This window comes from Blennius ocellaris, assembly GCF_963422515.1.
Source record: "Blennius ocellaris genome assembly, chromosome: 11".
Lineage (NCBI taxonomy): Eukaryota > Metazoa > Chordata > Actinopteri > Blenniiformes > Blenniidae > Blennius > Blennius ocellaris.
The window spans coordinates 18703644-18720198 of NC_137660.1; the positions used below are offsets into that span (position 1 = coordinate 18703644).

At 43.1% G+C, this 16555-nt stretch overlaps 1 protein-coding gene across 1 annotated transcript; it reads left to right on the forward strand.

Annotated features, from left to right (window-relative positions):
• Nucleotides 1-250: 250 nt before the first annotated feature.
• Nucleotides 251-15500, forward strand: rgma (repulsive guidance molecule BMP co-receptor a). The gene is made up of 4 exons (XM_080504337.1): nt 251-388; nt 6253-6368; nt 7967-8484; nt 12634-15500. Exons 1-4 carry the CDS (start codon nt 375-377, stop codon nt 13345-13347), a joined length of 1362 nt encoding a protein of 453 aa, XP_080360463.1. The 5' UTR covers nt 251-374; the 3' UTR covers nt 13348-15500.
• The last annotated feature ends 1055 nt before the right edge of the window (nt 15501-16555 follow it).

Consider the following 16555-nt stretch of genomic DNA (forward strand, 5'->3'; position numbering starts at 1 on the left):
AATCTGTCATAATGTCTTTCTTTACGATCGCCCGATAGTCCAATGAGTTAAAGCAATGGCAGCGGAGCTCCGAGTCCACCCGGCGCGCGAATGAGAGCCAACAACTCCGAAAAGAAAAAAGACGCACTTTGGGTTCGACTTGGAGAGGCTGGCCGGAGGACACCATGCACGGACGGCCGGGTTTTACGCTCACAAAGCTGCTGAGTGCGTTTGATTTGGGATTACTGTGACACTGGACGTGTGGGATTTTTTTTGGTTTTTTGGGGGGTGGGGGGGTCAATTTGGTTTGAAGAGGGAGATTCTGTGCGCTTCCCTCTCGCTCCGGTTCGCAGTCCTCCGGGTTCCTGCAGGACTCCAGAGGAGAGGAGAGCCACATGCAGCCGCCAAGGTTGGTTTGTCTCCACTTATTAAACACCTTTATTTCTGCGACTTTATTTCACGCATTTCTTGCGCCAACGTCTCCTCAGCCTTCACACAGGAAAGCCCAGTTCATGATTCACATCACCAGCCTCATTTACAAACATCTAATCTAATAAAACTGAACCCTTTGGATTAGCCTTTCACAAACAATTTATTACGCATTTATTAGAGACATTCACTTTTATAACACCGCGACTTGAATCTGGCAGGGAATAATTAGCAATAAGAAGAATAAATAAGGATGGTATTCATCAGAGGTGTGCGACAGGACAAATGCCCCGAATGTGTGCAGATGCTTTACCTTTTAAATCCAATCTGTATGACAGCAGTAATTAGCGCAATAACCGAGCTGTCCATAAAGCTCTAGTTTAATGACAGGTTTGGTTGTCCTCATAATGCCATGTGCGTCTGTGTCATGATTCAAGGCTTCATATCAGAGCTCATAACAAGCGCCATCTGTTGGATAAGGGGACCCGTCCCTGTGGCTCTCTACATGTGAATGATTAGGGGACAACAAATGAAGACCACACAATCCACATTACACTATAAGAGACATGGGAGAGGTAGATCTGACTTGCATATGTGTAGCTGGAGAAGCTGCGTCTCAGCGTTGCAACCTGCTTTTGACAGGTGATATATATATGGACTTTAGCAACACGCTGTAAAAAGGTGATTGTATTACTCGATTTATGGAGATGTTTTATTGTTTTATTGTGTCGCCTCCACCTGTATTGTGTGTGCGGCGAGAGAACACTGGTCCAGATGTTTCCACTTAATGCTAATTTACACATGTCATGTCTGAACGTGGTCACAGGCTGATCCTTTGAATTAGTCAATGCCCAAGAGATTATTCTCCACCGCAGGTAATATTTAATTAGGTGAGATTGATTCAAACGCGCAACATAGGTTAGTTACTGTAACAAATGAGGACAGGGTGGAGTGTCTGGACCCTCCTAATTAGAGAAACATAATTGTCTTTCTAAATATACCATGTGGAACCTGCTCCAAAAATGATTGCTGAACATTTTATTTCATCACGTCCCAAAACGTGGCATTGATGCATCCTGTGCTTTTCTTGACATGCATTGATGCGCATTGATTTTTTTTTTTTTTTTTTTTGCAGTGACGGAACCTATGAATGAAATATCAGACACTTGTGAAAAAAAAAATGACAAACCACTTTCTGACAGGCATTTTCCTTACAGATGGAATGTCTGAGTGTGGTCAAGCTGGCATATCATTTTGATTTTGTGAATAGATTATTTTTTTTCTTAAACACAATATTCAATCAGGTTAAATAAACCCCAACAATGCACTGATCACTGCCAGGTTAATTGTGACATATAGTGAACATCTGATTTGATTTCTAATGTGGCTTCTGAGCAAATGATTAACCCCTAAATCTATATAGGACAAAAGAAATGCCCATAAAACAGCCTATTAAGCTTGACATAGCTGATTGTTTGCTTCTTATAGTTAAAAATTCAAAGGAGATTCTTTTTACTGAGCTCGGAGACATGGGAGTCTTGGTGACATGTGCCATTTCCCCCCCTTCATAAATGCCTTAATTAAATGTATTATCAATGGCCACTTATTGTAATCTATTAATAGCCAGTGCTAATTAGAATAATTACATATTCCTCATTCAGAATAAGGAATAAATAGGGCTGTCCGGAACAAAAGAAATGCATGCAGGACTTGAATTCACCCATCACTGATGCAAAACAGTCAAATAACAGTCAATATTGACTCCATGCCATTGCCTCTTTGCACTTGAATGCATTTTGTGAAAATTGGTTCTTATCAATGCCAGCAGTCATTTAATCTACAATAGTAATGACTCTTTTTACTTAAATAATAAAAAGACTCAATTGTTCTCACCATTACTCATTGTACAGCAACACAAAAAAAAGCACGATAATGTTGAGAGAAAATGAAAACATAGCGTTCCTTTGTCTGCACGGTAACTGCAACAGGTGAATCCATTTGGCGTACGAGCCATGCACGCCATCTGTTTTCCACATCTGACACATCGATTTTGAGGTTCTCCCACCCACCAAAACACTAACACCTGATAAACATATCAACATCAAAGCCTTCCAAGTGTTACAGGACATTTTCATTTCTGGGTTTGCTGCAGCCATAATATCCCTGCCATGCAATCCCCGAATATTCCAGGATTCATCAAAACATTTCGCAGTGCAGCTTATACCTTTCAGCTGCACTCATTCATTCATTTCAGATGTGAAAGGCCGGTGTATTAAGAGTTTGGGAGTGAGTCTACATGGGGGCCACCCTTGTTGAAAACATGTGTAGGCTTAGACCTCATTGTACATGAATGTATCCATCACCCACAAGAAGGACAGCAACCACAAAGACATTCACCACACTGTGGAAAAATACTGTATACCGCCAGCTATAACCTGAGCGGGCCGCCATTAGTGTGCCGTTTTGGTTGAAATGGCAGTGAAAACCACCGGCAATGTGTCATTCGTGCTATTGTAATTCAGTCAAAACAGGGTGTGTGGTGTCATTAAGAGGTGGTTTTCTGCTCAATTGTGCAATACCTGTTAGAATCCATAAAAAAAAAAAACACACAAAAAACGTGCATGAAATACGCATATTACGCGTAGGAGGAAAATGTACAGTGCAGTCGAAAGGGGATGCACTCCTGGTACTTTTCATTCAATCACTCGCGTGTTAATGTATCTGCCTTTGTCCATGTTCATTTGTTTAGGCCTTTATTTCTTCAGGTGCTTTAATCTGTGGCTTGAAAGGGTGTTCAATTGTTTTACAAGGTTACGGAGTAAGCTCTTGCCACAATGCTGTCAATGGGCTACTATGATAAAGGACAGTAGATTCCATTCAAAACATGTGGCCTCAACTTTCTGTGTTTTTCCTCAACCTTTAGACATTAAATAAGCTGACAATGAGTTTACATCATACAACTACTGTCACAATAGAAGCCAATATGCTAATCATGACTGTAATTGGAAACCTATGATCATTATTTAAACATGACGACAAGAATAATTCATACAATAGAGATGAATAGTGAATGAATAGCGCAAGTTTTTTTTTGGTGTCTCGCAAGCATTGCGTTTTATTTCTTTTCTGTATTCCTAATTTGTGAGCTCCTGACCTCTAGTAGTAGAGCTAAAACACCTGTTTATGTAAAAGAGTATAGCGATGCCTACTAGCATTGTATTTTCTTTTAACAGGTTATATTGTCGACACTAAAAGATCTTCACCACCTGCTTTATCTGCCTTCACTTATCACAGTATTTATACTAGATAATACACTAAGCTGAAACTATTAGTCAACTTAACCTTTTGTCAATGAACATGTTCGATGACAAGCGACTCATTCTAAACAAATTAGCACAGAGTATTGAGTTGTTCCACTGCGTTAAACATAAGCGATGGATGCTGCTTGGTTAGTACGATGGCAATGACCCTGATATGTTCTGGTCGGCGCAGAGTCTTCTAAAACTACGTTATCATTTTTTCCAAAAATCTCTAACATCTGGTCAACAAAACAATTACAAGTGGAACATCGGTCATGCTGAAAATCGTAGCCGGTTGCTCAATTTGTAATTTAGTGTCCCCTTGCACCAGCACTTAATTGACACTGCAGATTGGGGAACATTGAAATCTGAGACGTCGTGTTTTTACAGCTGCAGACTTAAATCACACTTCTTTTAGAGGTCTTCTGCATCGTTTTCTGCACACATGATTCACTGCCCTGCAGGACTGGTGGAACTGGGGGGTTGTAATCCCTTGTCAATGGCGCATAGGAATGATGTACAGTCACCGGCCCTTTTATAAGCTTCTCAAATGCAAGTGAAAACAGCAAATCTGCCCTCAACTTTGCTGTTCCAATGATATATTTTAATCAGAAATGTAAACTAGTGTTTTTTTTTTGGGGGGGGGGGTCAAACATAAGGTGCATGGACCAAAACCAGCCCACAAGAAGCTCCAGTCCAGCCCACCAAACCACTAGTGAAATTGTAAAAATTTTAAACTTTTTTAAAAAAATATTAGCGGACACAACACTGAGACCTGAGATATCCGTGATGACATCGTGAAAGCTCGCTTTGGACACTTCACTGTATTTTGCACCAGTAGATTTAACAATAACTGGCTTTATGTTGAGATTGTAGTCATTTGCAAAAGTAATTGTTTAGTTATGTGAAAATATAACCACTTTGATCATTTATACTTTCCACTACAACAACAAACAACTTTAAATTTAAAGGTTATTATGGCACTATTATACTGGATTGGCCCTTTAAAAGTGTAATTGCGTGGCCCCTGAATCATAAGGAGTTTTACACCCCTGCTTTAGGGGTTGGAGTGAGTAGTGATTACATATTGTGCCCCCCCAACTTTGTGATCTCATTGCTCACTCTGTGTCATTGGTTCTAGTTGATGTCAATTGTGGATAAAGTAGCCTCTTGCCATTTTTATAGAGAAAGAAAAAAACTCAATGCAGAGAATAACTTGAAGAGGAAGTGTAGAACTTCGTGAGAAGAAGCAGATAGGTTTAAATGTTGGTGCCACCTGTTCCCCTCTAAAAAAAAAAAAATTGTTTAAGTTGTTTGCGCCCCCAGTATTGGAGTGCACAGTAAATGTACAATTTATACAGCGACATTGGTTTTTTTCATGGAATAACATACAAAAGACTCTTTATGGGCGTCTCCTCAGTGAGACTGTTTGCAGAGGTGGAAAGACCCCTCATAAAATTACATTTGCTTAAATTGTACCAGAAAACGATCCAGTTGTCCAGGAGAAAATGGACTGGGAGTCATGCAACTCTGGAAGCTGCTATTGTTGTTATAGTCCATCTACAACTGTTTACCATGGCCGCGTGCGCAGTCGCAGCATTTCAGGAAAGTTCTGTTTTGTTCCATTTCCTCTTACGTACTTGTGAAACGTCATCAGTTGGAGGCAAAGTACTGACCCAATTCAAAGCACGTATCGCGTATCTTGCCGAATACGCATGAAATACTCGATGTGTACTCGCTCCACCCACATTATTGAGAATGCATCAAGACCACACCTGTGTAGACATGGGAAGCCCAATGACATATTATGCATTAGGGCAAGAAAGAGTATGCACGTGCAAGTATGTACAAGTAAGTACGCAAGAACCTACTCGCGTACTTGGAATCGAGAAACGCACAATGTGTCTGAGTACTTTCAAGAAGTTCCAATTTGGGAGCGGTTTTCAAAAAGTTGCATTTTCAGTGGCTCCGTGCACCGTTGTCGTTTAAATGGCCAAACAAAATATTGTTTACGTAAGCAGGTTCTCATTGTGTTCCATGCGCTTAAAAAAAATAAAATAAACAAACCTTTTAAAAGTAAATGTTTTGGTTTTTTGATGCCGTCTTTTCAGGGGCCGGGGTGACGGGCCGGCTTTGGACCCCGGGCCTCATGTTTGACACCCATGTCTTATCTGGTTTTGTGGCTTGTTGTGAAAAGTTGGTGGTGGTGGAAGAAGTCTCCACATTGAGGTGTAACCTGAGCTGAGGAGGAGGAGGAGGAGGAGGAGGTGGTGGTTTAAGGGCAGAACATGCAGCCGCGATTGGCCTCCTCTGCTCGGCTGCTCCTCCTCTTCCTCCTCCTCCTCCTCCTCGGAGCTTCGATCTCGGAGCTCCTCGGCCGGTTTTAACGCTGCCGCACGGCACACGCAAACAACCGCTCCTCCGCGGGGCAGCGATGAGACGACGGACCGGGCTCCACGCCTCTCTCTCTGGGACTTTTTTCCGCGCAGGACTGACCGACTTTCGCTAACTCCTTCTCCCCCCCGCCGCTGTCGTTTGTGCGCAGGGAGAGGAGCGAAGCGCGACCCCGAGCTGGATGGATGGTTATGGGGGAGAGAGGGAGACCCTCGGCGCTTGAAGTGTGCAGAGTCCTGGCCCTGTTTTTCTCGCTCTTCCCCTCCGGTAAGACGTTTCCTTTCTTTTTTCTTCTTCTTCTTTTTTTTATAAAGGAGAGTTGGAGCTTTACAGGCTCACAAAAACGGTGAAATTCGCTCCACTTATGGAGCTTAAAAGTGTGTAAGTGAGAAGAGGAAGTTACGGACAGATTGCCGAGTACTCTCACTACATGTAATTAAGTAAAACCGCACTTGATTACTCTTCAGTCATTCCAATCTGGTAGATCTTGTACCAAACACGTTTATGTGTTTGTTTATTTATTTATTTATATTTGTAAATAAATCCAGCTTTACATCAATATTTCTTTACTTTGATGTAAGTTGCATGTTTTGCCATTTGTTGGTAAAATGTGCTTTAAAGAGTCAGGTAGTTAGATTAAAGGCTACAATGTAATCAAAAAGTACTAGTACTAGTTAGTTGGGGGGGGGGGGGGTGCTTTTGCTTGAGTATGATACTTGTAACAATACTTTTACTAGAGTACAAACTTGAGCAACAATCTGGTCATGAATTCCCAGAAACTCAGTGCCGAAGTAGTTTTCAAAAAAACTAGAAAGTGAAAAATATCAACAGGAAAGGAGGAGTATTGCAGCTTTCTAAGGTAAGCTGAGCCATTTGAAGAGAGATCTGTAATATTGAGGTCTTCTTGTTGCTGCTGAGGCTTCACTCTTGCTTTGATTGGGGGATGGGGGGTCACGCTTCAGTATTCCACATTAGCCCTGTGAAAGTAACAGCCTTTCTCCCAGCCTTCCAGCTCGGTTACATGAACTCACACTACAGCAGCAATTTCTCTCTATATTTCAATAGATTTAATGCCTCATTTGACGGTACAATGACTGCAGCGGCTCGCTTCTTTTTTCAGTAGTGACACCTCAGTGAGCTCACTCTGCACACCTACCCTGGAACAGCAGTGCTAATGTGCTGATAGGCCTGATCCAGATGACTTTATTGCCACCTATCAAATGGGTGGTAAGTGGAGAGTTAGGGAGAGAGGCTGGGGGGGTTGGGATAGAGCCGCACTGAAGCTTTATTTAATAATTTTTTTTCCAGGGAGAAATATGGTTTAAAGTGTGACTTCAAAGTTGATACGACTTGCCTCCCTCCCTCCCTTCATGGAGACGCTGGGGGAAAGCTTCTCATAGCCCATTCAAATAAATGTTTTATTAGTTCAAGTTGATCCTAGTCAAACATTGTGTCGCAACAGAGCATCCTGAGATATGTTTGAAGAACAATTGTGTCGGGAGTTAGCCGGATGTGGCATCAAAGTTGGAGAAAACAGTCTTTGCCAGTGCAGATTATCAGTAAATGTTAGGAGATTAAGATCCATTATGGCTTTTTTTTCCCCCACTTGTACATTAGGTAGAAGCTGGTCGGTATGAAAGGAAAGTACTCCCATCAGTACAAAAGACCAAAATTACCTTAAATCCAGGTTAATCTGACCACGGTTTGGATCCAAGTTTACAGCTATTACATGGTTTTAGAACCATTTGTAATAATGATTTATGATACTTGCATTAGTCTCAGCCAGTTTATGTGCTTGTTCATGGCAGGGTTCGCCTCGTTTTTTGCCTCTTGTGTTCAGACGGTGTCTCCTTTCTCCCCGACAGTGAGCCTGCAGTGCAAGATCCTCAAGTGCAACTCCGAATTCTGGGCTTCCACCTCAAACTCTGGACCGGAGGAGGACTTTTGCACGGCGCTGCGAGCGTACAACGGCTGCGTGCGCCGGACCGCTCGCACCTGCAGGGGTGACCTGACGTACCACTCTGCCCAGCATGGCATCGAGGACCTCATGAGCCAGCACAACTGCTCCAAGGAGGGACCCACATCGCAGCCGCGAGCCCGGACCCCGCTCCCTCCTCCGCCCCCGCCGGTCCTCACCGACAGCCAGGAGCGATCCGACGGGCCGGAAGTGTGCCACTATGAGCGCAGTCTTGCACGCAACACGGCGCCTCCCAACTACACCCACTGTGGCTTCTTTGGGGATCCGCACCTCCGGACTTTTGGCGACGACTTCCAGACGTGCAAGGTGGAAGGAGCCTGGCCGCTCATCCACAACAAATACCTGTCCGTCCAGGTGACCAACACCCCGGTAGTGCCGGGCTCTTTAACCACCGCCACCAGCAAGGTACACCTCTTGTCTGTTTGTCCTGCACTCGTGCCCTCGTGTTGCTTCACCATCAAAAGTCAATCACAAATTCTGCAGGCCGTTTTCTCTCGAAATCTTATTCTTTCACTGCTGACAGATTCTACATGCATACTTCTGATAACAGAACTCAGAGTCTTCAGAATTTCAAGAAAATCCACTTCAAGTTGAGAAGTAGGCTTTGCCGCCATTTATGAATTATGACAGTGGCCCTGGGCCTCCCATTCCAACATAATCTACCTTTTTAAAAATACACCATTTGTATGAAAAATTGCTAGATATATAAAGTTATAGTTCTCAGTGAAATAAGAGCAGGAGCACTCAGTCGTTGCTTCTTTTTTTTTATAATTCAACAGCCATAAAGTAAAAGATCCAGGCGTCCTTGTCATAAGAGGTTTAATGGATAACTCTTGTTTTTACAATGGTCGTAAAATGTTAACATTTCCCTCTCTGAGGTGACATCTTAACATGCTTTAGCTCATGATCGGTTAAAAATCCACACATATGACTTTAGCTTTGATGTAAAACTGGAACAAGAAGCAAACTGGACTTGGAATTTGTCATTCTTGAAATGAATTGAAGATTAATCGATTGTTGTAATTACTTATTAAGCGCCGATTTTAATCTTCTTGATAATCTGTGACTCAAAAGAAGGGTTTTTATGGACATGTTCTAAGTAAAAATCAATAAATCCTTCACCGGGTATCTATTAAAATGCCTGAAAGTGGAGTTTTTCAACCTTGGGGCCTTTTTAAATGTTTTTTTAAGGGCTCGGTATTCTCAGTGGAGTTCTTTAAGAGATGATAAAATTGATTTTACATTCTCCTTTCTCAGGATACTACATATCTCATGCAATATTTAGTACTTCTGTCCAACAAAATAATGCGTTATTAGCCACAAAAGTTCATAAACGTGCCTCTAATATTGTCACTTGCTTTATGAACCCTGTGAAATATTATGGCGTCACAATTTCTTCATAATCTATCGCATTTTTAAAATGAAATCAATCAGGTGGCCTTGTGCAGTGACTGAGAAAGAGGAGATTTTACAAGGTAACGAAAAATTGAAAAACTGTTTGTGTCGGTTTGAGATGTTGAAAGCTAAAGTGTCAGGCTTTGTCATTTTCCCCACATTCTATAAATCCCACACAAGCAAGTCAATTACTTTTTCCATGTTTTCAGTTATTGACATTAATTCACGGCTAAATTGAAAGTAAAAGGGGCGAAATGACATTTAACCAAATATGGTCATTTGTCTTATGACGGATCATGAAAAACATTGTGGCTGGCAATCTTCCCAAATTTTGTAACGTTGGCTACAAGTAAAAAAAAAAAAAAAAGTAAATCGATTGGTCCTCTGGCAGATTTGATGTTAGCCGAGTTCTGGCTCCTTCACCAGGGTTTGTAGCAGCGGATCGGCGAGTGTCGTGCTGCAGCAGAGTGTGACGCCGTTCCTGTAACTGTATCTGCACGTCTCTTGATTTTTCTGTGGCCTGATTGTGAGAGCCGCTGCAGGGCTGCCGCTCTTGTCAAACTGTGCATTCTGGTTAGTGTTTGGACCCGTTCCATCATCGCAGATGAAGAAGCTGGGCCCAGCACTGATCGCTGAGGTCATGATAAGCCTTATAAATGATGTGTTGGTATTATAACAGTGGTGCTGCGTCAAATGTTAAGACGGGACTCCATTTTCATGTGCGCGCAGCCTGATGTTTGGCCTACTTAGAGCTCGGGCCTGGCGGAGCACAGTAAATGGTGTTTCCAAGTAAGCCGTACGAGAGACTTCTCCCTCGTGGCGCTGTCAGCAGAACGCATGTCATTATTTGTGTTTTGTTTTAATGGTACACCGGTGAGTTTGGATGTCGGCCTCAGAAGTGGCTTTTGCGGTAAACTGGAGGTCATAAGCTGGAGTTGGCAACATTTCAGCAGGACTGGATGTGGACCTCCTTCATTCAGTCCGAGCGCTTCACTCATGATCCTCCACTGAGGTATAAGAGGACTTTGTCCTTAATCACAATTGTCGAAACTGTAATTTTCTGCAATCAGGGCTCGTAATGATGCTCTATTAAGTGTTTGTGGTCTCTCTCTTTTTTTTTTTATTAAGCTTTCAACATAATTGCATTTTTATACTGCTATTCTTGGAAGCAAATCAGACGGCTTTTCTTTTTTTAAGATTGTGATTCTGGACAAAGGGAAAACAAAGCGGCGGCCTGTGCCACCTGTGCAAACAAGGCCCTTCTGGTTAAAGATCTGCATTAGCAGAGCTCTGCATGGGTACGCTGCTCTCCCCACAGCAAATAAAACAGTCTGCCTATTTCCATCTTTGTACCGATGGAGCGATAACGGCTGCCTTTTTTCCTCTCCCTTTTGTTTGCTTTCATTGAACATTTTAAGAAATGAAGCAGGAACAAAACAGAAGTCGACGTAGGTGGGAACTGCCAGCCGACGGTGGGGGGGAGGTAGGGGTGGGGGTGCAACAGAGAGCAGCCGGTGCAACAGATGAATTGTCAAGTTAATGGACTAGTCTTCGGACCCCCACCCCCCCCTTCCCCTCCAAGTCAACGTCTCAAGCAGGCAGACATCGGAGTCCCTCGGCTGTCGCGACATCGCTGCACAGACAATGGCTCATTGGTGTCCCCGATGTAACCAAGCTTCCAGAGTCCTGAGCAGTCTCACTTAATTAGCCGCAGAGTATATCGCTCTGTCCTGGCCCAGCTCCACTCCCTGGAGCATAGTTTTGGGGGTTCACGGGCAGGTTTTGCACTGCTATGAATGGATCGTCTTTGTGTCTGCAAACTGAGGCCTGATTTTACATGGCCGAGACTCGTGTTATTTGAGGGCGTTTACCTTGGCCTCCCCAGCGTCGAGCCAGCCCTGAAATGCGACACTTAAGTGAGACACCGGGGTAGATAGCACACATTGCACAAACGTGTTCTTCATACGCATGTATAAGCGCATTTTTAATTCGGATGTTTACATTTACTGGAGTTTTACTAGGATTTGAAGTTGGAAAAGTGAGAGACGAGGGACTTTGTGCTGTCAAAATTAAGGACGGGCGATGCAGAATTAACAGAAAAGAAATCAAAGTTTGGTGTGTCCATCATTTTTCTACTGGGAGGTCGTTCCAAACATCGTGTGTTGATGGAGGCCGACTTCCATGTAATCTCAGTTAGACTGCATGATGCTTGGCTCAGGACTCTGGAGGGTCCACAGCAACAGTCCCTGGACTCATCTTCACTTTTAAAGGGCTCATATTATTCAAAATTCACCGTCGATTGGTTTAACAGTAATATGTGTCCCTATAGCCTGTGAAGAAAGTCTTATCACCTCCTGTAGAGATTACTGGAGGGACTTTTAGACAGGCTGAACTTCAGGACCAATGCTGGATTTGGAGAAATACACTTATTGTTGGACCACTGACACTTATGTGAAATTGTTGAATAACTGTATAATATGGGACCTTTAAAATTGAATGGCCTTGATTGGATGTTTGGGAGTCGGGGCCAATAGTAGGTGCATGTGGGTCTACACTCCCCCCTGTAAGGACGCCATGGAGCTTTCACAAAATGATCTGTAAATATTTTTATCTTCTTAATTTTGATGCACAGCAAACAGTCTCACAGAGATTCTTTATCTCGCAGCGCCAGGTGACAAATGTGACACTTAATTAAAATCTGCTGATAAATGTAGAGTTTGCTAACGGCACCTCTCAGAAAGCTAACCCAGAGTAAACAAATTTTTCCTTCTCTGCCAGTGATTTAGATGTACCTGCATGTTATATAGGTAGGTGGAGAGGAATCGATTACAAAAATAATAGAAGTACTGAAATCACTGAAACGTCTAAAAACTACAAAAAGATTAAATAGCTTTAAAAGGAACAGTAAACTGTCAGCAGTTATTGCGTTGATGGACTTTTAAGGAATTTACTATTAGCTGCAGTTTTGGTAAATATAGTCAAACTATGCAAGCTGTGTCATGCTGCTGATTATTAAACATGCATTGTTTATCTGATGGAAGGTGGGCAATGGATGTCTTTTTGTCATAAAGGTTGCAGACTCCTGGTTTGGTGGAGAAGCAGCACTCCATGGCTCGGTGTTGATAATATTCCTGCCTTCTTCCCTCCGTTCTCCCGCAGCTGACAATCATCTTTAAGAACTTCCAGGAATGTGTGGATCAGAAGATGTACCACGCAGAGACGGACGAGCTGCCAGCTGCGTTTGCGGACGGCTCCAAGAACGGCGGGGATCGCCACGGAGCCAACACCCTCCGCGTGGTGGAGAAGGTTCCCGGGCAGCACGTGGAGATCCAGGCCAGGTACATCGGGACGACCATCGTGGTGCGGCAGGTGGGCCGCTACCTGACCTTCGCCGTGCGGATGCCCGAGGAGGTGGTGAACTCCGTGGAGGAAGGCGATAACCAGGACCTGTACCTGTGTCTGCACGGCTGCCCCGCCAACCAGCGCATCGACTTCAAGAACTTCAGAGCGCGGGCCACCGAGGCCCAGGGCTCGGGCCGGGCCAAGAGCGGCAGCGGCAGCAGCGGGGCGAACGGCTTCACCTACCAGTCCGCAAAGGCCAAGTGCAAAGAGCGACTCCCGGTGGAGGACCTGTACTTTCAATCGTGCGTGTTTGACCTTCTCTCCTCCGGAGACATAAACTTCACCATGGTGGCCTACTACGCCTTCGAGGATGTAAAAATGCTCCACTCGAACAGTAAAAGACATCACATCTTTGAGAACGACTCTCTACTGGGCGCCGCGGCGCGAGGGGGCAAAGATTTACTCTCGGTCCTTCTCCTCAACCTGCTCGCCATCCTGGTGTGGCGCGAGTGTTGCACAGTCCACCTATAGTCTGTAGACAACGGTATCCTCATGGTGTGTCTGTCAGTGAGTGTTAAGAGTTCTGTCGCTGTGTGGAACGCCGGCTCCTCTCCTCTGTGACCTGACCACTGCTTTACGTCTCCCTCCAGTGGTACGCTCACGTCAGTCTAATGACCAGAGGAGCGCCCCGTCCTCCCTTCTCCCACCTATCATCGCACGTATTTTAGCTGGCTGGTAGGATTTATCTTTTGAAGGGAGCAGCGGTGAGAGAGCCCAGCTACCCCCGGAGCTCAGGATATCCACCTGGGATTAAATCCCACATTCTCATCAGAGCTGCATGCCGATGGGAAGCCGGACAAGATGATCTTTTGCAGAAAGAAGAGTTCGCTGATCCTTCCCTCCCTCCTCTGAACACCCCCCCCCCCTCCCCCCCATTGGTGCCAAGCCAGCGAAGCTTTCTGTGGCTCATGTGGCGAAGCGAGAGGACCTGACAGGGGCTTTTGTTAACCTTAGGCCAAAAGCAGCTCCATGTTTGATTAGTTTCCAGCTTTGGAAAAGCCTGAGCCTTTTTGGAGGAAGCACTCAGCCAAAAGGATGTCAGAGCAACGTCTCCAGTTGTCTGCTGTGGAGATTAATGGGTCATATCGTTAGGTTGTGTGTGTGTGTGTGTGTGTTATTACAAAATGTGTGCCGAATTCAGAATCTGTGGTTAATTTAGTGTTTGTGGGTGCATACGTTTCCAGAGACGAGACATCAAACCTCCAGTGGGAGGAACGTTCAGTGTTGCGATTAGAACTAGAAACGATGAAGCTCAACGGTGACTTTGAATGAGCTTCATCAGCCAGGAGCAGATTCTAAAAAGAGAAACTGATCAATAGTCCGTTTTCATCCACTTTGACGATCATACGTACTTCCCTTCCGTCTGTTTGAGCAGACATGTAGATCACACAGTGTTCGTTTATGTGAATGTAGCCAACAAAGAAAAAAGAACAAAACTTCCTTGAGGGCACTCGAAGCGTTTACAGATCATCGATCAACCGGTCCCATCAGGCAACTCTGAGACCATTTTGTGAATTTAAATAGCTGTAGATGGCGTTTGTGCGAGCTGTAGCGACGTTACCTGGACTGGGTTTGGTTTGCGAGGCGGGTGGCGTGCCGACCCAACTGTGGTTTAGTGAGCAAACGATAAGCACATGCCTGGAGACGTGATTTCATGGCTTCAGTCATCGCCAAAGAACAAAGCCCGACATTTCCACTACGACCGAGTTTTCACCTTCGGTCTTCCAGCAAGTTTGCATCAAAAAGGGGTTGTTATAACTGTATATAACGTGCGCTTTGCGGGTGAATTCGCGTGGAGGCGCCGCAGTAAAAACGCATGCTGTACAAGTAAAACTCGGTTTCACTTTCTGCAGTCTCACTTTTGCTTTTCACGATGGCGCTCCTCGCTGCAAGAGGTCTCCGTCTGAACTTTTGGCGCTCGGCGGCAGGATCTGTTAGTGTGCAAATCATCCCTGTAGATACGGCTACTACTTTGGCTCAGTTTGATGGTCATTTATCCTTTACACTGAAGTATTTTGGCAGGCCTTAACCCCTGCTACTCACAATATGTATTGGTGCAGATTGACAACTAAATAAAAAAAAAAAAAAGTAAAAGCCTAACAAACATGATTGTAATGTTGAATCTTGTGTTAATAGATGTAATTTGTATTGTGTGTTTTACAGTATACAGTTGGACATGTGTAATGTGAGATTGTACATATGTTTGTGTATTGTTGAGTTCAAATTTGTACAATACTAGTTGTGTTTTGAATTTATCACTCCAGTTTTTGTACATGAGTTTGTTTTGGTGAATGTGAAAAGGGACTCTTTCTTGCAAAGAAACGCGAGCGCCACAGAACAAGAGCAGTCGTTACTAAACAGTTTAACCATGTAGAGAAAGTGAGTGGTAGATACATCAATGTTCTGGGATGCCCACGTTTTTGAGTTTAAAGCACTTTATGTTCTTTTTTTTCATTTAGCTCTTATTTTTTTTGTTTGACTTGTAATTGTTTAAAGAAATAAAAAAAGAGAAAAGAAATAGCTGAATGGGAAATGTCACAAAGATCAAACTGTGTTGTATGTAAATCAAATGTGGTCCCACGCTCCAGCTGTTTATAATGTAAATTATTTATTGAATAAAAGAAGTTGGCTTCTTCTCTTGTTTCGTATGGAGGCATTTTTTGAAAAGTCTCGACTCTTAATTTTCTGTTGTGTTTGACTGCCCCCTGCTGGACAGACGTTGTTGCAGAGGTGGAAACTTGTCCACAGCTCCTCAAATATAATTTGGGAAGAGTAATAATAGTTATATATATATACACACATACAATTTTGACTTCAACTGTCGGAATAATAGCTTTGGTGTATGATTACTTTTTGTGTCATGTCAGATTGAAAACAAAGTGACACCAACTGCAGGATTTGCACTATGGACTTCTAACATAACTATATTGTTTAGTAGTTTGAATTAACAATCAACTAAATCCCACATCTGCAACAAACTATGATAGTTTTGTAAAATTGAACAAAGACCAGATTTTATCACCCAATTGTTTTTTACAAATACAAACATTTCTAAATTACCACAATATAATCCAATCTCCATTTTTCTGAGGAAATGTGTATGAAACAATATAAATGCAAAAATCTAACTAGATTGACAAATACAGCGTAGAGCCGGCAGGACTGTATGAGTAATGGATTCGTCCATTCATTTCCAGACATTGTGTATTTAGAAATGTGAACTGTGTACAGAATAAAAGCCTTACCGTTCATTCAGCTGCGTTTTTTGTAAGTTAAGGGAAAGTTAATATAGTTCAAGAGTATTAATTTGAGTCACAAAGTGAGATCTAAAATGCAATGGAAGCGCGTTTCTGTTCTCTGAGTTAAACTGTGATCAAATTAAATGTAGCTCGCTGTAAAACACAATAATTAGGGTTTACAGTTCAGACTGAAAAGAGAAAGGGGAAATCATGAATTATGCTATTCTCATGTTCATTTCCTTTTGTTGTTTTGGGATTTTGTTTGTAAATTGTTCGTTATCTAGGTTTTTCATAGAATTGGGTATAAATAAGCCATGGCTTCAGCCTTTTCCTGGTCATTTAAAGTGAACAGTGTTTTGTTGGGTGTTTATATTCCCTATGCGCCAATTTGAGATATCGATTGCTCCGATTTCACAAATTCATGCCACAGTCAAAAGATA